Source organism: Diaporthe amygdali, assembly GCF_026229845.1.
Source record: "Diaporthe amygdali strain CAA958 chromosome Unknown NODE_19_length_847323_cov_64_739301, whole genome shotgun sequence".
Classification (NCBI taxonomy): domain Eukaryota; kingdom Fungi; phylum Ascomycota; class Sordariomycetes; order Diaporthales; family Diaporthaceae; genus Diaporthe; species Diaporthe amygdali.
The window spans coordinates 31,275-57,377 of NW_026517039.1; the positions used below are offsets into that span (position 1 = coordinate 31,275).

General features: G+C 50.3%; 10 protein-coding genes across 10 annotated transcripts; 6 read left to right on the plus strand and 4 right to left on the minus strand.

Moving 5' to 3' along the window:
• Window positions 1-411: 411 nt before the first annotated feature.
• On the minus strand, window positions 412-1,520 carry J7T55_010355 (uncharacterized protein; the record flags this gene model as incomplete). The annotated part of the gene is made up of 3 exons (XM_053144889.1): window positions 412-505; window positions 576-858; window positions 923-1,520. The coding sequence occupies 3 exons, from the start codon at window positions 1,518-1,520 to the stop codon at window positions 412-414; spliced, it is 975 nt and encodes a 324-aa protein (XP_052992203.1).
• An 866-nt stretch (window positions 1,521-2,386) lies between these two features.
• J7T55_010356 (uncharacterized protein) lies at window positions 2,387-5,499 on the plus strand (the record flags this gene model as incomplete). The annotated part of the gene is made up of 4 exons (XM_053144891.1): window positions 2,387-2,583; window positions 2,708-2,987; window positions 3,068-3,349; window positions 3,436-5,499. 4 exons carry the CDS (start codon window positions 2,387-2,389, stop codon window positions 5,497-5,499), a joined length of 2,823 nt encoding a protein of 940 aa, XP_052992204.1.
• A 1,561-nt stretch (window positions 5,500-7,060) lies between these two features.
• J7T55_010357 (uncharacterized protein) lies at window positions 7,061-10,006 on the minus strand (the record flags this gene model as incomplete). The annotated part of the gene is made up of 11 exons (XM_053144892.1): window positions 7,061-7,327; window positions 7,407-7,529; window positions 7,578-7,934; window positions 8,000-8,131; window positions 8,188-8,209; window positions 8,306-8,415; window positions 8,480-8,644; window positions 8,737-8,840; window positions 8,925-9,032; window positions 9,540-9,667; window positions 9,960-10,006. The coding sequence occupies 11 exons, from the start codon at window positions 10,004-10,006 to the stop codon at window positions 7,061-7,063; spliced, it is 1,563 nt and encodes a 520-aa protein (XP_052992205.1).
• A 3,096-nt stretch (window positions 10,007-13,102) lies between these two features.
• Window positions 13,103-13,658, plus strand: J7T55_010358 (uncharacterized protein; the record flags this gene model as incomplete). The annotated part of the gene is made up of 2 exons (XM_053144893.1): window positions 13,103-13,168; window positions 13,257-13,658. 2 exons carry the CDS (start codon window positions 13,103-13,105, stop codon window positions 13,656-13,658), a joined length of 468 nt encoding a protein of 155 aa, XP_052992206.1.
• Window positions 13,659-13,991: 333 nt separating this feature from the next.
• J7T55_010359 (uncharacterized protein) lies at window positions 13,992-15,058 on the minus strand (the record flags this gene model as incomplete). The annotated part of the gene is made up of 4 exons (XM_053144894.1): window positions 13,992-14,299; window positions 14,356-14,551; window positions 14,665-14,828; window positions 14,896-15,058. The coding sequence occupies 4 exons, from the start codon at window positions 15,056-15,058 to the stop codon at window positions 13,992-13,994; spliced, it is 831 nt and encodes a 276-aa protein (XP_052992207.1).
• Window positions 15,059-15,963: 905 nt separating this feature from the next.
• On the plus strand, window positions 15,964-16,272 carry J7T55_010360 (uncharacterized protein; the record flags this gene model as incomplete). The annotated part of the gene is made up of 1 exon (XM_053144895.1): window positions 15,964-16,272. The coding sequence occupies one exon, from the start codon at window positions 15,964-15,966 to the stop codon at window positions 16,270-16,272; it is 309 nt and encodes a 102-aa protein (XP_052992208.1).
• Window positions 16,273-18,376: 2,104 nt separating this feature from the next.
• Window positions 18,377-19,734, plus strand: J7T55_010361 (uncharacterized protein; the record flags this gene model as incomplete). Its single annotated transcript, XM_053144896.1, has 2 exons — window positions 18,377-19,202; window positions 19,262-19,734. 2 exons carry the CDS (start codon window positions 18,377-18,379, stop codon window positions 19,732-19,734), a joined length of 1,299 nt encoding a protein of 432 aa, XP_052992209.1.
• Window positions 19,735-20,237: 503 nt separating this feature from the next.
• On the minus strand, window positions 20,238-20,552 carry J7T55_010362 (uncharacterized protein; the record flags this gene model as incomplete). The annotated part of the gene is made up of 1 exon (XM_053144897.1): window positions 20,238-20,552. The coding sequence occupies one exon, from the start codon at window positions 20,550-20,552 to the stop codon at window positions 20,238-20,240; it is 315 nt and encodes a 104-aa protein (XP_052992210.1).
• A 270-nt stretch (window positions 20,553-20,822) lies between these two features.
• On the plus strand, window positions 20,823-23,227 carry J7T55_010363 (uncharacterized protein; the record flags this gene model as incomplete). The annotated part of the gene is made up of 9 exons (XM_053144898.1): window positions 20,823-20,958; window positions 21,035-22,149; window positions 22,207-22,225; window positions 22,410-22,447; window positions 22,655-22,687; window positions 22,752-22,819; window positions 22,873-22,896; window positions 23,012-23,037; window positions 23,103-23,227. The coding sequence occupies 9 exons, from the start codon at window positions 20,823-20,825 to the stop codon at window positions 23,225-23,227; spliced, it is 1,584 nt and encodes a 527-aa protein (XP_052992211.1).
• A 1,015-nt stretch (window positions 23,228-24,242) lies between these two features.
• On the plus strand, window positions 24,243-26,071 carry J7T55_010364 (uncharacterized protein; the record flags this gene model as incomplete). The annotated part of the gene is made up of 5 exons (XM_053144899.1): window positions 24,243-24,534; window positions 24,594-25,138; window positions 25,205-25,603; window positions 25,692-25,855; window positions 25,918-26,071. 5 exons carry the CDS (start codon window positions 24,243-24,245, stop codon window positions 26,069-26,071), a joined length of 1,554 nt encoding a protein of 517 aa, XP_052992212.1.
• Between the last annotated feature and the right edge of the window lie 32 nt (window positions 26,072-26,103).

Here is a 26,103-nt window from a genome sequence, read left to right on the forward strand (position 1 = left end):
CTGGATCTGATGGAACAAGCGTAATCAGAGGGCTCATTTTTAAAATTACCCTTGTATGCCGCTCAGAAGTTGTCACATAGTTTCTCGAATATTTAATCCGCCTTCCTGATACAGAAGCTTCTGATGACAGATCACAAGCGGTACTTTGCATAATTTTGGAGAAAATAATTATATCTCATGCATCAATCGACTAGGCACACCTCGAAGAGGACACCTGGGAAGTATTAAGAACTAATGACCTTGACATAAATAGGAATGGCCCCAATCGCTCTGCGCTTCATGGCTCTACTCCATGCCTGTGCCATCAACAACATTGAGAAGCCGCTATCTATATTGATCGGCGCCTCACTCTCTCGGCAAATCTTGCACTAGTTCCGAGAAGGTATCGACTCAGAACCGTGCCTTGTCCAGCTACAATTCCATGGTCATCATCCACGCCTGGGCCATTCTGAAAGCTGATGAGAAGGTTCTTTCTGTCTTCGTCTTGCCCCGCTTCCGCATGGTCCTGCGCAGCTTTCAGTACTGTGTCCACCCAAAGTTGTACCATCAAACATTCAGCGTCACAACGTGCTGACTCTTGCATGCGTCGGAGAGACTCTCGAGGTGTCCAGTGCCTGACCCCGTTGGTGGGGTCCTCCGGTGTGACTCCTTTCAGGGCCCAACATGGCTTTAAGAACTCAGAGTGTTGTGACGTAAGTTTCCAGACGCTCCGGTGGATGTACTCATGAATGTCTGGAACGGTGATTCCAGGTCGTCTATAAACATTCATAATCTTTCGAAAAGGCAATGCCATGGTCTCCCATACCCGCCATCCTAGAGTCCTTGAATCCGGTGCAATCGACGTGAGGCGCCTGCCTTCTCCATTGTACACCCAGTCAGCGTGAATAGCGTCAGTAGGAAGTTGATCAAGAGACAAACTCACCATCACGATTCAAAACTGCTCTCCATCTCGAGTTGACCATCTCTTTCTGATAAAATGCAAGCTTGTTGAAATCTATCAACCTGTCGAGCTTCCCCATCATCCACGCTAGCGCCAGATGCGCCAGCGCGTCATCTTCCCTGCCACCGCCAACATCCCCATGGTATCCGCTGAACCAACACTGTTCAAGATGCTGCTCTCCATCGGGAACACTTGCCATGACTACCTGGAAATCATAACGATGCTCATGTAGAGATAAAGCATGAAAGACGTGTTCAACCCCCATAATCTCTGTCTGCAGGTCGGTACTCCAGACAGAATTGACAGTATCCCAGAGACCGCACGCCTTGATAGGGATTTGAGGACGATTCCTGGGATGATCGCCTTCCTGATTTAGGCTCACATTTCCCCTAACACTTGCGGTCTTCCACCAGCGACCAAATATTTCATGCAGATCTCCGAGCTCCAAACCAGCTAGGAGGCCGAGCTCCTGAACCAACTTGATAAGATAGCGGACTGTGAAAGCGCCACGGGAAAAGCCAATGAGGATAATTTCATCGCCGGTCGCATAGTTGACACAGAGGAAGTGGTACGCTGCCATGATATTATGGTCGATTCCTGGGAGCTACGTTAACAGAGGGGTGCTACTCAGGGATGATCCTGAATCGACTTTGGATCTATAAATGATACTCTCAGCCAGAACAAGAATAAGGGAACCGCAGACCTTTCCCCAATGCTTGGTTCAACTTCCGCCTACTTCCAGGCGCGGTCCCAACTCCGGGCTGGTACAGGACAATTTGACTTGTACCATCGTCGGCTGTGTGCTTTATATAACAAGATATGCGGAAAACATTCGTACGGGGACTGTTTTCCACACTCCGATATGCGGTATTGGATGTGCCATCGCAGCAGATAATAATTCTCTTCATTTTTATTGACAAGAACGTGACTCTTTACTCTGGTCATGTCAGTGCTCTGGACATTCTGGAAGGGAACAGGTCAGAAACTCAACGGCAGGTTCAACGTCTGGCGTCGTCAAAGGCTGGCCGAAGGCATCAGTCGACTCGAAGATTCCACGCATATGCACCTTCGAATCAACCTGTTATGATATGTGGCTACCAAGTTTCTTCAGCGCTTCGTGTAGGTTAATCAATCACACTGCATGCAGCCAGAACCACTTGGTGAAGCTGTATTGGGTCAGGTTCCCGAGGTCAGCCCATCTGCAAGCCCCTCAAGGTATGTGTTACCAGCCATCATCAGATCCGGTTAAGTCATGCAGTGATTCGACCATTTCGAGCAACCAAGCTGACATCAAACCCCCACCCCATCCCTCCTTACTCAGACAACCAGCCTGTAGGCAGCCCTTAGAAGCAATGCGTCGGGTGGCCCTCTCTCTCAACTTTCCTCTACGTCACGTAATTGTGCTTCTTTTGTTCGCGTCTTTCATCACCGCTTTCCGAAGCCACAATGGATATACCCACCCTCAAAAGATCAGCAGAATGGAAAATGTTGAGGAAGTTCTTTAACGGAATCAAGCCCTTTCAGCGAGCTCGCGATAGGGATGACAGCCCTCGGAGATTCGCGCGGAGTACGATGCGCCCTTGGGGGTCCGCGCGCCTTGCTCAATCTCGAAAGCCAAGTAATGAGAATGGCCCGACTCAAGAGTGAGTTCAACCATCGCTGTCCCTCAACCCGCCCCCCCCCCCCCCAAAAAAAAAGAAAAGGACGCAGTCCTGCCAGTCTACGTTCCTCTCTACTGTATTTCAGTGCTGACTAGACATTCTGAAGCGTCATCTTCATTCGTGATATAGCCCAGTCCTCCGGCCAGGCGTGGAAAACAGAAGACGATTGTTTCTGGCCTGAACAATTGGCAGATAGCTTCCGCACATTCACGTTCGAGTACGATTCAAGCTATGCCGACTCCATGGATCGGATCATTGCATACGATGTATTAAAAATACATGCTCTGAGACTGGTTAGAGCTTTGCAAAATTGGCAGAAGAAACAGGGGCACTTCTTTGCGCCTTTCATCGTCGCCCGCGGTTATGGCGGTCTGATATGCGAGCAGGTAATATACTCCTTGGTTTCAACATCGTGTTGACAAACTAGTGATACTGGTTACTGGTGCTGAGTATTCCCTAAAACCAGGCCTACCTACTAAGCCTTCAGAAGCATAGACGCCACTTCATTCGAATTGAGGGCCTTATCCTATTCGAAACACCGCATTTCCGCGCTGGACTTGCACAATGGTTGCTGATCACAGCAAAGGAGCTGAAAATACCATGTGCACGCACACCTCAGCTGCAAGATTGGTCAGATGTCCAGACACATCTGAATAGGATCGCAGAAATGCAAAAAGAGTTCCGCGCACTTGTTCCGGGCCCCAGAATGGCATGCTTCTTTGCGTCATCTCATCCCAAGAACAGCCTTGTAAGTAAACATACCTAGGTGCCCTAATCATTTACTCTGCTTAGCTCCTCAGCTTTGACTTTCAAAGTACTAACATCGTCCTTTAGAAGGGAATCTCACCTGAATGGGCTGTTCTCCCAGGTGTGACGTCGATACCACTCGATTCTGACCATTTCTCAACGACGAAACCCAAGAGCGCAAGATCATCAGAACTTCTTCAGCTGGAGGACTTGATCAACGGAAAGCTTTCTCATCGCTTGAGCCAAGAGACACTGCTGTGGCATTGGATGCAATCCTCGCAGATGCCCCAGGGTGTCTCAAAAGACCCGAAACTTGAACTCACAGCAAGCGGTGCACCGGATGAGCAGGTCGGCATCCCAAGGTTGACTCCCCGACAGACCGAGATCTCCTCTTCACACAAATATGAGGTCACCAGAGAAGACAGCGAGCGTGGAGCACAATCGGAGGAGCGGCGCGATCAGGCATACCGGCCGTCTTGGGTCACGGGTCATGTCTGGGATGTGGCTCTTACTTGGGAAAAGACCGTTCCGCAGGGTCTAATTGAGGCTGAAGCAAGACAAGGGAATAATATCATTGACGTCCTGGACTATCTTCTCGCTCTGCGCGGAGATCAGATCACTATAAGTGAGGACCTCCTCTATATTGCGGCTCAAGATATATTCAACGGCGCCGATATCCTGGACTTGTTTCTTGTCATGAGGGGAGATCGAATTACTGTGAGTGAGGAGACCCTCCAGGCCGTCGTTGAGAACATAAGGGATGGCAGCGCAATCATTGAAATTATTCTCAGCCGCTACGGTGACCAGATCCGTGTCACTGAAGAGGTCTTCAAAGCCGCTGCCGGCAGCAGAAGATGTGGAAAGCCACTAATCGAACTACTTCTTCAGCGATACAAAAATCATATTAGGGTTACTGAAGAGATTCTCAAAGCTGCTGCCGCGAATATAGAGCAGGGAGCTTCAATCATGGAACTACTACTCCAGAATTACGTCGATGAGATCGATGTTACTGAAGAGATCTTGAAAGCCGCCGCTGCTAATAGCAAGAACGGAAGTGCGATTCTTGATCTACTTCTTGAGAGATCTAGGAACAAGATCAAAATTACGGAGGGCATCCTCAAAGCCGCTGCTGCCAACGTACAGTGTGGAAAGGCGGTCATGGAATCATTACTTGGCTCCGGACATCAGATCATCGTTACAGAGGAGGTTGTCAAGGCTGCTGTTACCAATCCAGGTGATGGTTATGCAGTCTTGGACCTACTCGTGGAGCGATATGGAGGAAATGTCCTCATGACAGAGGGGATTTTCAAAGCTGCAGCAGGATCCCGCGCGGGATGGAACAGGGAGAAAGTTTCAGCTCTTCTTCTTCGGTCTGTGAAGGACAGACAGGTGGAGTTCGCAAGTTCCATCAAGTTACTTCTTGATACAGACAACTCCGTCCAACAACTACTCTCCTGGACTGCAAATAATGACGAGGATACTTTCAGGCTGCTTCTCGAGATGGATCAAATCGATCTTCACTCAAACGGTAGTGATGGTCACACAATACTGTCGAGAGCTGCGGGCTATGGCCAGGACAACATCGTGAAGCTATTAATGGCTTCAAGTAAGGTCGATATCAATTTGGAGGACGGCGGTGGCCGCACACCACTAGCAAGAGCTCTGGCGGGGAGGAAGGCGAAAGCCGTGACGCTGCTGGGCAAGGCGGCCGAGACTGGCGAAACCGAACTCAATTTTTGGGGCAAAGATGGCTACACTCCACTATTTCGCGCTGTATATAAAAACGACCATGACATGGTGAAAGCACTTGTAGACACAGGCAAGGTCAAAGTTGAGGAACGGCTGGGGACGGGCTCGACCGCACTCTCGTGGGCTGCAGAGCGTGGACAAAAGGAAGCCGTTGATCACCTACTCGGAGTGAGAGGGATTGATGTCAACTCGAAAGACAATTCGGGCTGGACACCTCTGTCTTGGGCTGTGGCCGAAGGGCAGGATGCGGTTGTCAAGCTGCTGCTGGTAAAAGGTAAAGCTGACGTGACTGTCAAGGTTAACGGCGAGACGCCTCTCGAACAGGCTGAAAGGCTCAAACGGACGAAAATCGTTCAGCTACTAAGACTCCACAGCTCAGACGAGCTTAGTCTTGATGTGTAGATAGCCAGTGAGACTTTCTGAGACGATGCTCGATCTCGACCGCTTGTAGGGCGGTACGATACATTGTTAGCACCCGATCACCAATTTGCGGTTTCAAGGTTCTAGAAGTGATGTCTTTTCTAGAATTTGAATGAAGCGACAGGGATGGTATCTATCTCAGTATTATTAAATGGCAGGCTTCAGAGTCTTTACCGAACCTCCATGAAGCAACTTCAACGCCTGTAGTGACCTCAGAGACCAGTGGTATTCAGCCCCTTGATACTATGCGAGAAGTATACACCGCCCGCGATATTTGTCATTTAGGGAAAAAAGTCCAATTTCCTGCAGGTAAAAAATATGAAAATTGAGCGTCTGGAAGGAACCAGAGGCTAGAGATGTCCTGAATGTATAGGTGATTGTCAGAGATGCTTCGTCATGGACCCTGAATCGAGCACGCCAGTGTCTCTTTGGGACAGCGTACAAACACTCGAGGAACTTTCATCATCGTAGAAGCGGGTTGCAAGATGCGAATACGGTGCGAAGACCGGTTGAGAAGGCCGGAGGCGGGGGTGGGAGCCTTGATCCTTACCAATGCGACTTATGGTTAACACGGGCATCAATTTCAAGCCAAACTCAGAATTGAGGGAGCAAATACGGTAAAGAAGATTAGAGGGCCACGTGACGTATTCCTCATCTCGGCCTGCTTAACCCCTACCTGGTCGATCTAGCCGTGACAAAGTATAGCCTAATGTTGATCTCATGGATTTCTGTGGTAGCAAACATGGTCGATTCGCCGGATGGATGGACATTTTCTTTGGCAGCGGCGGCAGCAGTCCATGAAGAGGCGATGTAGTGGCAGCACTATGGACAACGGATAGACCTAACTCCCCAATAGAACGGCACTTTATGCAAATACAGTGAAAATAGCACAACGGCAGGTGTCTGCGGATCGGTACTTATCCACGTGGCGGAGACCGCCAGGCTCTTGCAATGAGAGCGCAAAATGATTTGGAAACATCAACGCGACCGCCTCCTGGCCACTCGACGGTCAATTCAATGGAAGAACTAGCAGAGTAAACGCAGGGTGTTTTCTCCGGTGACCGACCGCCCGTATTGCGTACCCTCTACATACCTCTGGGTGTATTGTAGAACAATGATGGTCACCTCACAGGGAGGGACAAACCGCCAATAATGGGGATGGAAGCATGACTTCGACAACTGGGTCACACGGGTTATATTTCATCGACGCCTCGCGACACTCAATTCTCAGTATAGCAGGATAAGGAAATAGACAGTCTAAACATGTTGCCGGAACAAAAGGGACAGGCGGTATATATGCCTTTATTACGGTTGTCCTTAGGATGTAAGGGAAGGGGATCTGTTTCACGCATAAGAATAGCGTATATATATATATCCCTGTATCTTGTATTACAAACCGAGCGAATATGAACCACTTTCGGGGATTGCTCAGTTCTCATATAAGACTTTTTCGAGTTTTTAAATGGTGTTCCACACTGCGAGCCAACGCTCTCACTGCTCCATAGTACGCCTCAGCAATTATCCAGGGTCATCTCCGGCTTCATCAAGCTAGAGAAAAGCCCCCGGCCAACTCCATCACCCCATCTGGGTCAACGGAAGTCTTAATAGATCTCAGCCTTGCTGCATTGGCCGTCCCATAGAGCTCGTCGGCAGTTGTGTCACCAATCGCGTAGTTAGGATACGCAGTAAAGCTATCTTGGAAAATGCCCTCCTGGACAGCGACCTGTTTGATGTTCGCAATGGCCGCTTTGACCGAAGCAATCCAGAACTCATCGTCAACGGTCAAGCCCCAGGCGCAATACAAGCTGACCTGTAGAGCAGCAGAATTAATATCAGTTGTATGCGGCGTTGATGAATGTATTTAGCCAGGAATAGGGGCTGCTGCATACCAGGAGGGGCGAGTCTGCGTGAGGGTAAGCACTATCCGTGGCATATTGACCGTACTGCAGGAACGGATCGACGCCGCCGCTTATCAGCGAGCCGCTGTGTAAAGCCATCTGGGCTGTGAGGCTCTATGCCAGGGTTAGCGATCCACATATTCGGCAGGGTGGTCATCATACCTGGACCTGAGTTTTAATGGCAGCTAGCAGCGTCTCTGTGATGGTCGAAACCGAGACTGTATGCGAGGTTCCCCGGTTGTTCTTAATGAGCTCGGTCGCCTGCGCAGCTACGAAGCTCGTGAACGACTGCTTATATGCGCCGTCGGTGACGGGTATGATGCCGTCAAACATCGAGAAGCTGTTGCCCGGATCAGGTCCATCGTAGAAGATCAAGACCACTGGTGTAAGCCCAAGGGCAGGCAGTCCCTCTAGGGTCAGGATGATCTGAGCTTTAGGGTCCGTGACTGTACGTGCAAACACTTCGGTGGCATTGAGAAGCGCATCCGCCTTGTCGGCGGTGTAAACCCGTTGTCCACCCTGTTGACCGAATTAGCCCGCGCACGGCCTGAAAGAAAAACTTTGGACTGATGGGCGATACTTACAAAGATTTGGGAAGGTTGAGGGTGTGTTTCGTAGATGATAGAGGTGACCACCGCAAAACGATTCAGGCCACCTTTTAGGGCAAAGAAGAGATCCGTGTTTATGCTGGCGGAGGCTGTAGTAATAGTGCCGTTCTGTGTGAAGTTTTGCATTAGTCACCGTGGAGATGCTGGAGATGTTATTGACCTACTGGTAACACAACATTGTACTGCCTGACAGTATCACATGTCAAGCCAAATTGGTTCGTCTTCCTGGTTTTTTGCGTAAGTCGCTACTCATGTCGCCTGATTCAAAGGTCTAGCACATACCAGGAATAACCTCCTCCCAGTGTCAGGCCACCAACACCTGGTCCGGAAACTCTCCCACCAACGACATTGACGCCCTCACTGGACAGCTCCTTGTATGCTTCGGCCCAAATCTAGTTCGGGGTGACGACATGATCAGCAGTGTTATCAGGAAGCTTATGAAGCGAAGGTACAAACCAGTCCCATTCCAAGTTCGACAGTTGACTTATCCTCGGAGAGGGCAACCTGCTTCATGCGGGAGAAAGAGATGTGTACACCGGTCGTGCTCGAATGGCCAGGATTGGAGGCATGCCCTCCACTCTCGAGGGCGAATGGGGTATGCGACTGTCCAATAATGCTAATCTGATGCAAAAGTTGAGTACAAAGGTGGTATCATGAGGCTTAATTTACACGTAACGAATTGATAATTTGGCTCAGAGAATGTCGATACATACTGCAATGGATACATCTTCGGGAGTCCCAGGCTCGAAGACACACGCTGGTTTTTGACTCGACGACGCGAACCAGTGATCAGTGTTGGTAGAATATCTTGCGTCCACTAATTGAAAGTAAGTTGAAACGTCATCAGGCTGGTCTCTGGGAGCCAATAATTCATCTGGAAACGTGTCACGTCACTACTTACACGGGCTCGTGATCACAGCGCTGGAGCTGGAAACGTTTCCTTTGATGTCGGAGCAGGTTTGAAGTGCCGGATCTACATCGAGGGTCTTGGCCCTACCAAGCAGTGCTGCTATCAAAACTGGAAATACAGTATTGGGTCTCATTTTGTGCAGTCCGAGCAAGCTTTCGGCTAAAAGTCAACGATAAGGGCCAACCAAAGTTCCTGATCGTAAGAGAACGGGACAACTGATGGCAGCAAGATTTTCCTATTTATACTATATTTTGCCAGTACACAAGTGGGTATCTACGGACTCGTGGGTTGTTCTTCAGATCCGACATGGGGTTTTCTGCGGGTAGTCAAGTGGCATCAGCTTCATTCGACGAGATCGCTCATTGGGATGTTTGTGAAGTAGCTTTGATCCTCTTTTCCCTTTTTGGGTCTGCAGTGGCACCTATTTCGAATGCTCAGACTTTCGGTTCAGCTGAGAAAAAGTACTATTGGGCGCTACTGATGCAGATTGCCGTTTGCAATGGGGCGACACGTTATCCGGGTACCGGAATGGAAGGGCCCAGACGGTAAGTGGACTGCCCAGTCCTCAAAGTTTCAAGGTTGGGACCCAATTTTGATCCGCATTACCCAAAGTACCCAGTGTAGCACTGGTCAGTCTTTTTCGGGTGCGGCGGACTTCGGCACTGCCAGACGGTCTTGAAGAAGTCTTCTGTGGGCCCACGAAGACCACGCGGATCCGGAATCCTCCAGCTGATCTATATTACGGTTCCCATTAGCGCTCTTCATCGTCTTGGTATACTAGGCAAAATTGAGTAGTTCTATCCTGGACAGACACGAATTCACACGAATCTTATGTCCAAACAGGGAAGAGGAATTCGGGAGGGCTAGAACGTGTAGCCAAGAGATTCCACCCCATTCTTGTTCAACCTGACGTTTGGATGGTTATTGTACAGATGAACTTGAGTGCGATAACTGATGCATAAATGTCTTGTCGACTACACCAATGGGCACACGTCTTTGATTTGCGTCTCATTCAATGTGGCTTACGTCTTGAATAGGCCAGCTGAATACACGTATTTCGCATCCGGGATCATGTTGTTGCGGCTCACACACCCCGGTTACAAAACTCACCAAACAACCAAATCTGATCACATATCAATGTCTTTGTATCCTGGGACCCCATATCCTTTGCTTGTCATTTCTTCTGACAGCGGATGGCTCCACAAGCGGGGCGGGACGCCCAAGAAGCCGCGGGGCGGACCAAGATCTCCCCATTCTGACAGGGCGGTACGAATTTGAGACTAATGCAAGGTCCGTTCGTGTTGGTAGAATGCCTGCATGTCGGATTCAGCTTCACGTCGGTGCCTGCTGCGCTTACCTCGGTTGTCAAATATCCTCCGGCTCAAGAGATACTACGCAGAACCGGTTACAGGGGTCATAGAATTAGGAGTCTTGGGAGTCAGTGATCGACATTGACAAGGTAAAGCATATGCGCCACAGACTGAATAGGAACCCTACCCACAACACTGGAAGTAGTAGGATCTGACGTAGATGTATGAATTCGCTGGAGGTTGAATGCAGCCAAGGCGGCTATTTGCTGTCACCTCAGCCACGCTGCACGCGCAAGGACGGGAGTGCGATGGCATACTGTACGGTGAGTAAGCCACATTGAAAGGAATGCTGGGCGTACAACTCATAACTGGTGCCCACACATGAATTTTCATTTAAAGACCGCCCATGAATCATCACCGGATACAACGGCTGCCAACAATACAATCCTATGGTAGATGCATGCTGCACAAATCTGTTTAATTTTCGTTTTCGTTTTCGCATTGGCAGGCGACAGCGGCTCGTCCATACGTTGCCACGTACTTCCTGATTCTACATGAAATATTGATTGCTTGTGCATGGCCAGAGCGCAGCATGACGTGAGGTGAGTCTTCCACCGGCATGTTTATCCACCCGACTGAAGTGGTACGACCCCCAACGGCGGTCTAGCTCCTGAAAATCAAGATACACGGACAAACAGAGGCGCACCAAACATTCCACCCTAGCGAGCCTGGCCTGTTCTTTTTAGGAAGACGGTATTTCGAACAGGCTTTCTTACATTTCGGTGCTAGAAAGGTACTTCAATTGATGATGGAACGACGAGTCTTAGCGTATGGTGAGTCGGTAAAACTCTTTACCTGTTCTTCAATTGACCTTTTTGATGCAGACTTGTATTTCCATAAGAATAGCTGTCTTAAAAAGTCCGACGACGGCTTTCAGATAAGTCGAAATCAACGCAAAAGCTCATCATCTCTCTTTTCGACACTTGGATGTGATGTTACCATCCTTTCAACTGGCTGATAAATCCTAGTACAGCTCTGTTAATGTCCCGTTTCATTGATGTTTGCGATCCCCTGCATTTTCAAACGTCCAACATCCTACGCCTTTGAGCGTCTTGACCTGTGCCTTTCTGGCCGTCCGACGGTGGTGCCTCGATTTCTTGTCTCTCCGGCAATGGTTGGAGGCCGCAAGCCCATCGAAAACTCCCATCATCATTTGTCGCGTCTCGGCCAATCCTGAGCCTCCGCTAGAACAACTTTCGAATTTGTGGAGTAGAAATTTGAGTTAGACGCATGGAAGAGCAAGCAAAACATCCAGTGTTGTTGTCGCTACCTATAGTGTCACAACCACAGGAAATTGTACAAGCATTCTGATGTAAAGCTCTGGCATATCAAAGTGAAGGGCACACATACCACAGGTGCCATTCTGGAAAGATTAGCCAACCGCCCAAATCTCCGCAATTATCATTCAAAATCCCGTCGACTATGTTGTATTCAGCAATACTGATGGGAACATCGTACTTATCAAAGTTGCAGATGTCTGTTAGATGTCAGAAGAGCATTCTTCCCGACTTCAATAGGATTGTTCAAGACTTCGAGCAAGACGTTCTGTAACAATTCGAGGAGTGGAGGACGAGACTGATATATCTGAGTGCCTCGGACTGGAGTGCCGACCAAGTTGACACGCTTGAATATGTATCCGCTCTGCGAAAGTAGGAGGAAATATCTTGACCTGCGCGCGTAGGGGTTGTTGACCAGGTGCGACACGTATTTGTGATCGATTGTTGAAGCCGATGAGTCATTACAGAATAATTTGCTGGCCGGGAGGACCCAATCAGTGTTTAAGGACTTCTCGCTGCTGTGGTTCAGACCGAAGTCAAACGTCCCCTCAAAAAGTGTAATGTTTGCAGTTGCCGATTCGATGTTGGATTCTGCAGCGAGTGTGGGAAGTGCAGTGAATTTAGGGAAGGAGAAAGCCGCAGGAGAGCCAGAGCCAGAATGATGAAGAGCAGGTGGTAATTCATGATGTATCTGACAGCGTTTTGATTCCCGCTTAACGTGACCTTTTGACGTCGCTTTATTCAGAACGCTTTTGTTCATTAAGATTGCATTTGCTTGACAATCTCGGAGTTGCACAAGCTGGAGCAGTCTCAGAATGAGGTGTATACACGAGCAAATGGGCGGGCCACTTTGGGTCCAAGTAAAATCTTGCAAGATAGACACCAAAACAGTATTACCAGGATGTATCTTTCCTTTTTCATTGACCTTTGAGGGTGTGTAGGAAGCCGCTGGTTTAAGTCTGAGACTTGGAGTTATCAGTCCTTATCTTGTGGTCGTCGCAAGTCGGTGCATCCCGATGACCTACATACTTCGTAGGGGCAAATCCCAAGCGACTGAGTTCAATAAAATCTGCCTAGCCTAGAACGTTCCCCGTGAAGCAAGACGTTTGAGCGGACGATGACTTGGCCCAGTATGAAAAATCACCTCGCGGTTAAAGGATGGAAAGGCGCAGTTTGCTCATGGGCCGGATCAAGCTTTGAGTCTCCGTAGAGACCGGTCAGGGCCAGTAAGGGTAGTACTGCCACGATTCAAACACATCTAGATTGAATCCTAGGAGAGATGAGTGACCGGGACTGTTGATTTGTGATTAGCTATCATCCACTTTGTGACTGACTTAACCACCATTTTCAGACCATAAAATCTTGACTTCGCCCCGCGACCATTTGGACTGACTTCTCTCTTCGTACCACAACTGAGATTTGGAAAAGTTCAATCCTTCCCAATACCCACCAGCTGATTGAACCAACCCAACAGTTCCTCGTCTAGCTTCAGCATCCCACCCACGCTTCCTAATTCGTCACAATGAAGTCTTTTATCATCGCCATCGTGGCAGTCTGCACTGGTCTCATGCTGGTGACGGCTTCTTACGTAAGTCCTCGTCGTACCTACATGTAGCATCACGTACTGATGACCGGTTAAATTGGACTTTTCAAACCTAACTTCAAGGTTTCAATAGGTGCCTGCCTCTCGAATTCCTTCTCCTCTCGAAAACTACACCATGACTGATGTCTCGTGGGTGGTCGAATCTATCCCTGGCAATGCAACGTCCACCGTGTACCTCAATGGCAGTGTCCAGGAGATCCTGAAGCAGCTCATCGACATCAATTCCAACTACCCTGCTCTTCTCGACCAGTATTGGGCTTCTAAAGCCTCTGTGGCACCTCTTGATGGGTTTGCTTCTTTGAAAGCAAAGTCAGAAGAACCGAGGCTCTGCAGTTGGTGCGATGTCTGTACTAGGCGGTGGAAGCCAGCCGCATACATGGTCACTCTCGACGGAATCAGTTACCTTCGTAATCTCACAGGCCAGCCTGGGAACAAACCTGGCCCGGGATCCTGTGGCAGAATCAGCTGCGAGTAGTACTCGGCTATTTACTGGTGCAACGACAACGACCAAGAGAAAACGCTGGACTCGTGGGGGAAAATTGCAGATGCTGCTGAGGATATTACTCGCCAATGTTTCTGGTACGACCGATCGAAGTCTCTTATGACTGGCGGTCAGATTTTCGAGCCAGGTGGCTGGAATGTCATCGTTCGACATGATGATTATGATTGCTGAGAGTTCTGGTGCGTCAACACCCGCTGATGCAGTGAGCAATTCGATCATTCTAGTTTTGGTGGCCTAGCACATAGTACTAGGCAGTCTACCTGAGTCTAACTCCCCAAGGGATAAATGCATAACAGAAAAGTCCCGCTAAACGGTGGACAATGCCACAAATGAGCCGCCACTTGACGGCAACAAGACTCCCGATCTAGCCACACAGTAAATGACGGTGAAAAGTACAAGGGTGATCCCAAGCCATACTCCCGCAGTGGCCAGCATCATTCCTCTGATCAACTCATTAAGTGCCGCAGCATCATTGACCCTGGGAAAAGGCTCTTTAGGTAAAGGCTTGTCCAGCATCTTACACAATGGAGCCCATCCATCGGTGATCTCCATCCAGTACATCTGTCCAGGAGGCGTCTTCTTTTCCACTGTCTTGTTGTGAAGTGCGATAAGATCTTTCAAAATCTGGTCAGCGAAGCTGCTGTCTCAAAACATAGAGAGAAGGACCTACGGGGGCCGGGGACAACGTTTCCGGAGACTTTGGCTCCCAGCTTGCCTCTTCCTCTGATTCCCTCAATAAAGGCGGGAAACCATCGCCACGTGGGCATAGGTGCTAGGAAGTACTGGAGCCACCATGGCGATGATACCTTGTTCAAGTTGCCCATGCTCTTCCACCATGCGTCGGGGTCTCGCCTAACCCCCATGACCTATTTTTCAAATATTTGTAAGCATTTGTTTCAAGTTTGAATCGTCACTCCTTGGTGGCGATGGCGTGAAGATGGAAAGTAAAATGCGTCAAGTTAGAGTAGTCCCGACTTACTTTGACCTCCGGGTAGAGCTCGATCAACTCTCCAATGAAGTCAACAGCAGGTACATCGGTAACGCCGACGAATCCTCGTGTCGCCTCCCGAAGCGCTTTCATCAAAGCAGGGCGGTTGCCCGCATCACGCTGTCTGTAGACCTCGATCCACTTCTGGACATAGCCTGTTCGCACCGTCAGACCAGGGTCACCAGCTGTATGGTGTTGCAATTGACACTGCTTATTACGTACTGTCCTCTCTGCCCAGCATCTGTGAGCCACCATGGCAGACCGGTCCATCAAGAAGCTTCTCGAGCGCGATCGCCATCGACGAGGTTCCGGTCCGGGAGTAGCCTGCCCCAATGACCTGTAGGGTCCTGTTGGGGTCAGTTGGGACGGAGGGCACGCCACCCATCTTGACAAGCGCTCAGGAGTTGTGAGAAAAGGCTTGAGCCAAGGAGGAAATGGAAAAGTAAGAGAAATGCTAGCGTGTAGGTCACAACTAAATGGCGGCAATAGCTTCTACTTTTCTGCCAGATGGCGTCGGCCCGAAGAATCTCTTCCTGGCGAATGGTTTTGAGGGGCACGTTTTGGACGGATAATTCCTTGTGGTGCATGCTGTTGTAGAAATGGGGATAGTTTTATGGGTTATTGGCTTGGCATCTCTCAGGCGCGGGTCAGCAGCTTGCACATGAGGTGACTGACCTGACGCATCCAACTTGGATATAAGGTTCCCGATGTCCCGATCTCGACCTCGCCTCTGTACTTGCCTCTGAGGTTCGAAGCATCCTTAATTGTCCTGGTAAAGATCGTCAATCTGAAACCTGCGCTGAGCTCGCGGCACTTCCATGCTGCAGCAGAAGCCTGCCTTTTTTTTCGGGATCAACTTTGCGATTGCGAATCCGATTTATGATGCCCAAGGAGGCAAAAATGCGGCAGCCTTGATGATGAATGGTGGCGGATGGGCTGACTGTCAGCAGGCGAGGCTGACATGTCAGCGTTCCCGAGAAAAGAGGACGAGAACCCAATGCCTGCCTTTGGTAGACCAAATTCTGTAATTCTATTGGAAAAATCATCCCTTTGTTCTTAAAATTCTTTTGGTCATGAATTAAGATGCCAATTGCCCCACAACCAAATCCTGAGTGCAAACGCTTGCTTTGCTCTCATCGTCGCCATACTGTTCCTCTGCTGTCCTGAGCGCCTGCGCATTTCGACTTCTTGCCATACTCAATATCACACCTGTAACTGGTTCTACCTGGTTTTCGAATTGATCAGCTCCACCATAAGCCAAGTCCTGTCCCGACAAATCTGTACGCCAAAATGGGTTTGCCTCAGCAAGCGCCCAGCCTCCAGCCTGAGCTGGGCCAAGTAGAAGGCAAGAAACAAAAGAAGGTTGCATTTGCTGCTATAGAGCTACGACAAGAGACGACCATTCGCCCCGAGGCAATTCGAGTGCAGACTTGGCCCAGGGTTGTGGCAGACAAGTCCAGGGAGGTCGAGCTTGAAGTGGAGCCGAACATCCATAGGCCCAAAGGACAGGTGGTGCAGCAAGGCGGGGTGGTAACATATGTGGCGGAAATGTTCTTCTACATGCGCAACTTCAACTTCTTTCCGCTTCACCACTATTGACGACTTTTCAACATTGCGAGTGTCAGGAAGGTCGTTGCAGTTGGCCGTGGTTCGTTAGTCTTGCCACACATTTCGACAAAGTTGTATGTCTCGAGTGTATCATTCTGTATCGCTATATTATTTGTTCAGATTGTGTTTGATCTTCGAGCAATTCGAAATTCCGATGAAACAACAGCTGCATATGCTATGGGTCATAAAATGTAATCTGGCCTATTCACGATATGGGAAACACGGAGACAGTCAATATGTAAATTCTTTGTCCACAGAAAAAAGAACGAAGTTGAAAGCTTTCTGTACAATGTCGCTTCTGTGATTTTACTTCATCTTCAAGACCGCAGAAAACTTCCGACACCCACATGCCTGACTAATCGTATGTTTGACTGAAGGACCACGACTAGTAGATCGCCCAAATGGGCATAAATGAAGAGATATGCACCGTAATGGGAAGGGGAATGTCTCAATTAGGGATTGCAATTTTCATCCACACGTAAATTGATGCCAAAATGCCCGAGCCTTGGTATCTGATAGCATGGTCGACGAGAAAAGCTGCTATCTTTACAAATAGATCGGCTCCAAACTTCGTGGCCTGTTGAGCACATACAACGTTGGGAGGCGGATGGGCAGTGCATGGAGCTGTCTGGCATGAGTGCTCTTGCCAATTCCTATAGACATCTTGTCCAAGTTCTTTCAGGTATTCGGCAACAAAGATACACAGCCTGATAGTAGACACCAAAACCGAGAAATAAAACTCCTGAAGTCGTGCTGCGAGCTCTGAGTTGAAGAGTGCATATAGGATCCAAACGGTCACGGCTAACCAAACCGTGTTCCGAAAGCAATGACAGTGCCCGTTGTCTTTTGCCATCATGAGAACAATCCAGTCAAGTTTTCGATGTCCAGTTGGTAATTTTTGCGGGTCTTTGATGCAAATATTTGCTGAAATAGTTTGCCGGTGTACTCTGAACGTTCGCAACGATTTGCTTGGATCACCACGGACACTCTTGTGAATGCGTTTCGTATCCTTGATGTTTTAATACTTGCTGCCAGCAGTGATCCGAAACGTGCATCGCTAGGGAGCTTTGTCGCATAACAATGCCGCTCCTCAGTGATTTTATACTGGTAAAGTGTGCCCAATGAATCACAGCGTCAAGACTTGGTCTGGGACATAGTACCTTGTTACCACGCCCGTTGTGGAGAGCAGCTCGACAAAGAGACTACCCTTGTTTGCGACTTGGGAGTGCAAAGAGGGGCGTAAAACGGGAACGCGTGAGAAATGCGAGCATAATGAAGGCGAGCTCTTTGTCTACTAGAGGGAAAAGACTGGTACTGCCATCAACACTGACATAAGGTCGTTTGTAGTGGCGAGGGTGTTTTAAAGGAATTTTTATAACCACAAAGTTTCCAATGCAAGCCCAATTAAGAAGTAAAAGCCAGCACCAGGGCAGAGATTTAGCCGTCGCACAATTGTACCTCACATCAGATGAGTAGTCGCTTTATTGAATTGATACGGTCATTTAGCGTGAGCATTGTCACTTGAAGACCCACAAGATAGAATGAACACCATTCCAGAATCAGGGTCTCAGTCAGCATGCGGAATACGTCGGACTCAGACAAGAGACTCCTTGAGGGGAGTCATGATGCTGTCATTGTTCGTTCATTTTGGTGAGATCTATACCATCTGTCCGGCAACAGCTGCTCAATAATCGTTCTGTTTGAGTGCACATGAGGGAAATGCCTACCTGGTCCAACCGAACTCAGTGTGGAACAAATTAGAATTCATTCAGTCACAGATTGTACACCTCAATAGCGAATTATTGTTTGCCCTTGTGAGTCAATCTTACATTAGCTTTAGTCTTCTGAGTGTGCGGCGCTGCCACGTTGAGCCCAGCCAAGCAATTTTGCGTACGTTCCCCGCAGTGCACCATCTCGGGCTTCAATGCAGTGTGCTGCGCCCTTAACCAGAGAGGGACCTATCAGGCGATAACAGCTATGGAGAAAGCCGATTCTCTGACAAGGAGGGGTTTCTCCCCATAACAAGTAGCTCAAGCCCAAACAAACTCTTGTGTCTGCAATAACTCCATCTGATCTTTGATTCTTGAAATTAACCATGGAAACCAACTACTTGCAAAGACGAAAATCTGGCTCGGTGGATCGGGGTCCACCGCCCATTTGCATTGAAACGCTGCCTGGTGAGATCCAGAGGGAAATTATGCTTTGGCTTCCCAGCCTGGGGTCTCTAGGCGCTATCATCTGCACGTCTCCGGTTTTCTACTCTTTGTTCCGAAGAGAGCCCAAGAAGTTCATATTAAATTGTTTGATTATTGTTCTTGGAGACTCGTTTATCGATGCCTGCACTGCGCATGCCGCCATGCAGGATGACTTTCAGAGGCAGCGCCGAGACGCAATGAAGATGCGTCATGAACCAAGTATGATTTGGCCTTTCCTGGAATCATACCGAAATGGGGCAAAGAAATTGCACGACAAGTCCTGGAGATATTCCGTATCACTGGAAAAGGCTGTGCAAATGGCGACCTTCCATGCAGCAATAGTCGAGCCCCTAGTCGAGCAATACTCATCTTGGGCTTTGACAAATCTCGGAACTTCGGTCAAGTCAAAACCTCTCAGCATTACGGAGCAAATGCGGATTCAAAGAGGCATGTACCGTTTTCAAATACTGTGTGATGTGTTTGGCAACAGGCTCAAGGACCATAACATATCAGCCAATCGACCGAGACATCTCGGCTGCCTTCGATTCCTCTCGAGCTATGAGCCCTGGGAAACTGAAGAAATCCTATGCATCAATGCCTATTTCGAGGAGAAATATGAGGCAAGGCTCTCTGAGGTCTCGGACGACCTCAAGCCTAGTAGCCACAGGTTTAACGGCCATTCGTTCCCGGGCGAGCCGGAACACGCGTTCGACTTCGAACGAGGCGGTACGTCAAAGAAATCGACATATGTGGATAAATGGTGACAACGCTTACATCGTTGGTAGGTACCAGGGTCAACTGTCGCAATTTCCTCGTAAGCCAAGGACTTCCGCTCTTTGCATCGATATCGCGTATACACGAGCACGAGGAGCTTGTGAACACCATGCAAGCCAACATGTTCAAGCACGCGTCAGAGTACTGGCTTGGCGACGTAACCGGAAATACCGACATGCATGAGAGATGGGAGACTTCCTACTCGGAGCGCGACGCTGCGCAGGATGAGGGTCGACCGATGCCCTTTATAGGAGATGACCTAGATTCACCGCCTCTAGCTTGGGTTTTGATCTGGGGCGAGGCGTACAGTAACTTGTTTGGCACCTTTATTCCGAGGCCGCTGCGCTTGTGGGGTTATATCATGTGGGATGCGTGGCGCTTGGAGGAGGATGGTGCTAAAGAGGTGCTGATGCGTGAGTGGTATGAGATGTGGCAGGATGGTGATTACAGAGACAATCTGAGGGCTTGGAACAACAGAGGATGATGCAAATGCAGTAAAAGACATACTATATGGAAATTGAATAGAACAAGGACAATTAGTGTGGAGATAAAACGAGAACATACCGTGTTAGTGATCCCTAGTTCCATGCATTATTGTTTTCATTCTCATGTGCGGATTTCGACGTGTCATCGGGCGCCCGACTCCCCGTTCCTCACCGTAATCTTCGAGCACGGTCGTCTGTGTCGTCGTGAAAGTACACAATCATTCCAAAAGGATGCGCAAAATATCCTGCAGTGGCTGGGTTTCATATAGGTGACCGGGCAAGTTGATGCAGCGCTCATGTATTGCACCTACAGCGATCTCTGCACTTCCCCCCCAAGGTAATGCGACCATTTGAGACCCTGAGAGCCTAGAAGCAGTCTTCCAAAGCAAACAAAATAGCGGAGCAAAAGGAGATGCGAGGACATCGGGGCCGAAAGAAAGGTCCAGACCTGGTACACCCCTGCTGTGAGTGACATAGTTTCCACGCCCGAAGCCGAAGTAGGCTAAACCTCGATGAGAAAAGAGGAGACGGTGATGTCGAAGCGCCACAATTCTTGATTTTGCGCAGCCGTGGTGCCGGTCAAGTGCAGGTGTGCCTGTGTCTTGTGCCGCAATGTCTCGGCCGGTGATCGAGATGAATGAAGATCCCCACAGCTATCGTGTGGCTGGTGGGAGGGTATGATAGCGGTGACAGGGGGCATGCTTTCATATGAGCGTCTCGTCCAGGCGACGTGAGTGGCCGAGGGCCTGCGTAAGCCTGGGCTGCTTGGTGCAGTTTGGCTCAAGTGTGGCGAGTGAGTTCGAGGCGCGATGTGCATCGTGCATGAAGGAGGGTGTCGTCTAAGCGAATCAGCATCATCAAACCGCCTGTGCTCGACGTCACCGGCAGCAGACCCCAGCTGTCATCTCATCACACCTCATGCCCACCCTCCTCAATCGCCGTGGCGCCCATACGTCACCGGTCAGCTTTCGAATTACATATGTCCATCGCCTCAGCCACAGCAATGGCTTGTGTCCAATTTCGGTACCAACCTTTGGATGTTTCTTTCCAGGACAACTTCAGTTCTTCGCTGTCAGTTTGAATCAACATGGCGGATATACAGAAACAGAACGAGGAATTACAGCGAGAGGTCGCTCGCCTCAAGAAGGAAGCAGCGCTGCAGAAGCAGAATGAGGCTCTGAAGAAGGAGATCGCCCTTCTGAAGAAAGCAGCCGCTCTCCATCGTAAGCTAGTCTGACTTTTTACGGCCTCATCACGGTCCATCTCAGCAGTTCATACGCTAATACGGACCGTCCCTAGCTTCAACCGCAGACAAGGCAGCTAAGAAGCCAACAGACGATGCGGTTAAGAAGGTCATGGCAGCCAAAAAGGCAACGGACGAAGCTATCAAAAAGGTCTCAACCAAACAGCCGGCGTATGATGTTGCGGCGAAGAAGGCACGAGACCAGGCCGCGGAGGCAAAGATATCATCAAGGCAGGCCATCAAGGCCGTTGCATCCTTGCCCAAGCCAGATGTGCCCGAAGTGGAGGCAAAGGTACCATCAAGGCAGGAAATCAAGGCCGCCGCATCCAAGTCCAAGCCAAATCTGCCCGACACATCAGACATCAAGGACCATGCGCCTGCACCAGTCAAGAAGTCCACCTCGGCTGCCAAGCCATCCGTGAGCAAGACGGCCGCCGAGGCCAAGAAGGCAGTCGCAGAGTCTGCAACTCTAGATGGGTCAGAAGCTACGACCGAGAAGAAAAAGAAGAAGAAGAAGATCAGGCACACCCCCAAGTACGACATGGCTGCAGCCCTGTCGCGCGGTGAGGAGATTCCCGGCCTCACAGACAAGAAGCCGCTGGTCCGAAAGGTGCCGAAGGCCGCACCCCCCGCCGTCAAGGCACCGCAGCCCGCGGCGGAGGAACTGCCCCAGCAGCCACAGGCCGCTGTCAAGAAACCTGTGCCGCAGGCGCCACAGGCGCCCAAGAAGGAGAAGGTGTACTTGGACGATGCCAAGATCCCCACACATCAGATCCTGGCCCAGCGCAAGAAGGAAGAGGCCCTCAAGCAGCAGCAAGAAGCCCTGCAGCGACAGCAGGGCCAGGGCCAGGGCCAGGGACAAGAACAGGGCCAAGGCGGTGCACTCGGCGCCGTTGGCAAGACCGGAAAGGGCGCTCTGGACGGTGCCGGGAACCTTGCGCAGCAAGGAATCTTCACTATCGGCGACGTCGGCAAGGGCCTGCCAGTTGCTGGAAAGGCCGTCAACGGCGCAACCCGTGGGGTTGGCCAGACTGTTGGAGCTGCCACAGGTGGACTTGGACAGACCCTGGGCGACACCACTGGTGCTCTTGGCCGCGGCGATATTGGTGGCACTCTGGGCGGTGCGACCAAGGGCCTTGGGAACACCGTCGGAGGCGTAGGAAAAGGATTGGTGAGTATTCCTAATTCTCGCCTGTGTGAAACACCTGATCACTGACCACTTTGACAGGGAGATACCGTCGGAGGCAGTAAGCAACAACCACCACCCACCCCGAAACCCAAAGTAGTGCTGTCTCGAGGCCAGCCGCTCTCTGAGGGTGCACTCCAGCAGCTTGCCCAGACGTCAGGCCCGAGGAAGAGTCTGCAGAAGTCTGCCTCGTGGATACTGTCGACACAAAGCGAGAAACAACACTAACCATGAGTGATTTGCAGCTGTCGGTGGCCTCGGAGACAGCCTTCCAGGACCAGTCGTAAGTTTCCACCTTCTTCGCTCCCCAGCCCCGGCACTATCATGAATCTCAAGCATCATATGCGCCTTTTCAATGAAACATTGCTCCTCCACTGGGGAGCAGCAAGGCGACCATAGGGCTACGTCCCCTCCCCACCTCTTAAAAAATTGGGATATCGTATCATCAACTCGATTTGTCCAATACGTGAAACTAACTCGTGTGAAATAGGGCGGAATCGTTGGCGGAGCCGGTCGTGGTCTCGTACGTTGACACTACACCTCGACAACAGTCATTTGATATGCATACATACTGACTTGCAAAACAGGGCGACGCTGTCGGCGGAATCACAGGTGGCCTAGGAAAGGGCGTCGGCAAGGTTGGCCAAGGAGACCTGTAAGTTGGAGCTTAGCCCTTATCGAAAGTTCTTGATTCTGACATTTTCACAGACTTGGCGGCGTCGGCGATGTCGTGTAAGCTTTCAACCTCAACTGATCTTTGTCTCGGCGGACTCCGCGTATCTGAACGTGGTCCTACGTCGTGACGTGAACTATCCGCATTGGAATACCAGCTAACGATCTTTCACAGCGGCGGAGTCACTGACGGAGTCGGCGGTAAGTGTCATGAGGCCCACACATTTCAGCCATCATAAAGCTAACGCACTTTCGAGGTCTTCTAGGAGGTGTCCTGGGCGGATTGGGCGGGCAACCGCAAGGCAAGGGAGGCAAGGAAGGAGGAGGTGGTGGCGGACTCCTAGGGCTTGGAGGTGGCGGAAAAGGGGGAGGTGGACTCCTCGGCCTCTAAGGGACATGATGTAGTATTGACAATCTGATGAGGACGAGGGTGACTTAGGTTTGTAATTGCTGGTTGAGGACGACCAGGACGGTACTTTGTAACATTTAGGCATGCCACCAATGCACAAGCAACAAGCATAGCAAAATCATTTATTGGCACTACACAGCTACTCCACCGCTTCGACAGCATGCAGCCAGCGTGAGTGGGGTGGGATCCACGCTTCCTATTGACTCGGACGGTCACAGTATGCCATCATGGAGACTTTTGGCCCAGGCTACTCGCTGTTCAAAGACGTCCCGTTCCGCACCTACAGACGGAAGAGATCTCGCACCCCGCGCCCCCCGCCCAATCAGTCCGGCAGTCTGTACCGTGCGAGGCTGGGCGATGCGGGCATACACTTGATCAGTCGCCACTACGGGCTGAGCGGTCGTCAGGGCCCGTGCACTACCCCTAACCCTGCCAAGAGAACCATAACCCTAGCTAAATTAAGCTAGCGCTAAAATCTCGCCAAGTATACACAGAGTTTACACAGAGTTCATACTAAGTTCACACCAGATTCACACTCGCATTTTACTATTTAGAGGAACACAAAGAGTACCGGGTTGGGCCTCAAGTGGTGCTCAGGCCCGGCCTACCAGCCTCTCGCTTCGCGCTCGTCCTTTCGCCCCATCCGGCCCTTTTTAAAATTCAATTGCCAGCTCGAGTTTAAACTCAGTATGCACTTTTACGGGTTGAGCGGTTGTCAGAGTCCGTGCACAAAATGCTAGTCCTAAATTGGTTAACCCCTGACGACCGCTCAGCCCGTAGTGGCGACCGCTCAACTGGTACCCCGGGCGATGCTGCACCCGCACCCCGGAGCCGCCGCACCCCGAGATTTTTGAAGAGTTCCGATGTCCGAGCCATGAGGACTTCATTGTGAATTGAAAGCGATTCAGTCCAACTTGTAAATATAGTATAAGAATGAGAGTTGATGCATTTCAAAGCAATCGCCTTCAGAATCCCAGTACCAGGAAAATCACAAACAATGGCTGTTCTATCCAAAAGCTTCACCGAACTAAGTTCGGACATGTTTTCGACATCGCCACAAATCCTGCCGAAGTCCACTGTGGCGCGTGCAGGGGTTGTGTTGGTCACAATTAGCCTTCTCCGATTGGTCTACGTATGGTTGCGTTCCATATATCGCATACATTTCCATCCTCTGGCAGCCTTTCCAGGACCACGCGACGCGGCCATATCGAGATATTGGGAACACAAGATTGCTACAGAAAAGGTCGCATATCCCGAGAAAGTGTTTGAAAGGCTGCACAAACAATACAGTAAGTGGATTTCATATGCTCTACCTCAGGGCATCACAGACCCGCTCACACCCTAGTAGATACACATGCTCTTCGTATCGGACCCAACGAACTTCATCTTGACGATGTCGGCCTCTACAAGACCATCTATGGCCAGAATACCAAGTATCTTAAAGACCCGGGATTCTACGATGCGTTCAATTCCCACCAGACCCTCTTCGGACAGTACGACCCGCAGCTCCACCGCATGCGGCGTAAATTGCTGAACCCCATGTTCTCTCGAGCCGGCATGTTCAAGCTCGAGTCTCTCATGCACGACAAATACGAGATAATGGAGAGGAAGATCCTGCGCCTGAGCAAGGGCTCCAGTGTCGATGCGTACGATGCCTTCAGGGCCTTGACCACTGAGATCATCGCTCAATTCGCCTTCTCCCGCTCCGCTGGCCTGATTGAGGAGTCGAAAGATGGCTTCAAGGCCCGTGCCGTCGCGGCTATTGAAGGAACCGCCGATGGCGTCGAATACATGCGGCAATATTGGGTCCTGAGGGCGCTGTCTGATATGCTGCCCAGGAAGCTTGTGGCCCGTTTCGGCGGAGATGTGGGACAATTTATGAATGTTCTCGACGTAAGTCCATGAGCGCTCGCTCGCTCACCATTTATGCCAATTTGGTTTCTAACCCGCATGAGGCAGTATGCAGAAGATTCTGTGCAATACTGGGAAGAACACAAGGGTCAAGTCGATCATCCCGTCATATTTGACGCCCTCGAAGGTTTGGTTGATGGTGAGAAGTCTATCGAGGCGATGAGCATGCTCGTCGCTGGAGGAGACACCACCGCAAGTACTTTGACATATGCAATTACAGCCGTCACCGGCAACCCGCAAATCCAGCAGAGGCTTGTTTCTGAACTAGAGAGTGCTCTGAAAGCCCGTGGCAGGAAGAGGGGCGAGAGACTCCCGCTGAGTGAGCTAGAGGAGATCCCATACCTGATGGCTGTGGTGAAAGAATCCGTGCGATGCGCGGTGGCGCAGCCTGCTCGCCTTCCGCGTGTGGTACCCAATGATGCGGACCCGCTCATTGTTGATGGCAAAGTCATACCTCCAGGGGCAAGTTTTTCCCGTGTTATCCCTTCCCTGCCTTGAAAGTTAAAAATCTGACCATGGAATTCCACCTCTGCAGACGGTCGTTGGGATGTCATCCTACACTATGAACATGAGTGAGGAGATATTCGGCGCGGACGCGCGAGTATTCAACCCCGAACGTTGGCTGCGTCCTGATTCAAAACAGCTTGGGGAGCACATCTACAGTTTCTCCAAGGGCCCACGCATGTGCATCGGTATCAAGTAAGATTCTCTTGCTCCAAGGACCAAACGTAAGAGATCATGCTAACATACAATTTTCGCAGCCTTGCTAACGCAGAGTTGGTAATTCTCATCGCTCACCTCTTCTACAATCTCAAGGTGTCCCGGCCTTGTGACTTCCAAGAACCTGCCGTCAGAGAGCACTTTACCGTCAGTTACTCTCCGAGAGGAGTGCGTTTTAACTTCGAGGCAATCTAAGGCGTCCCATTTCAACTTGTATGTACAAAGAT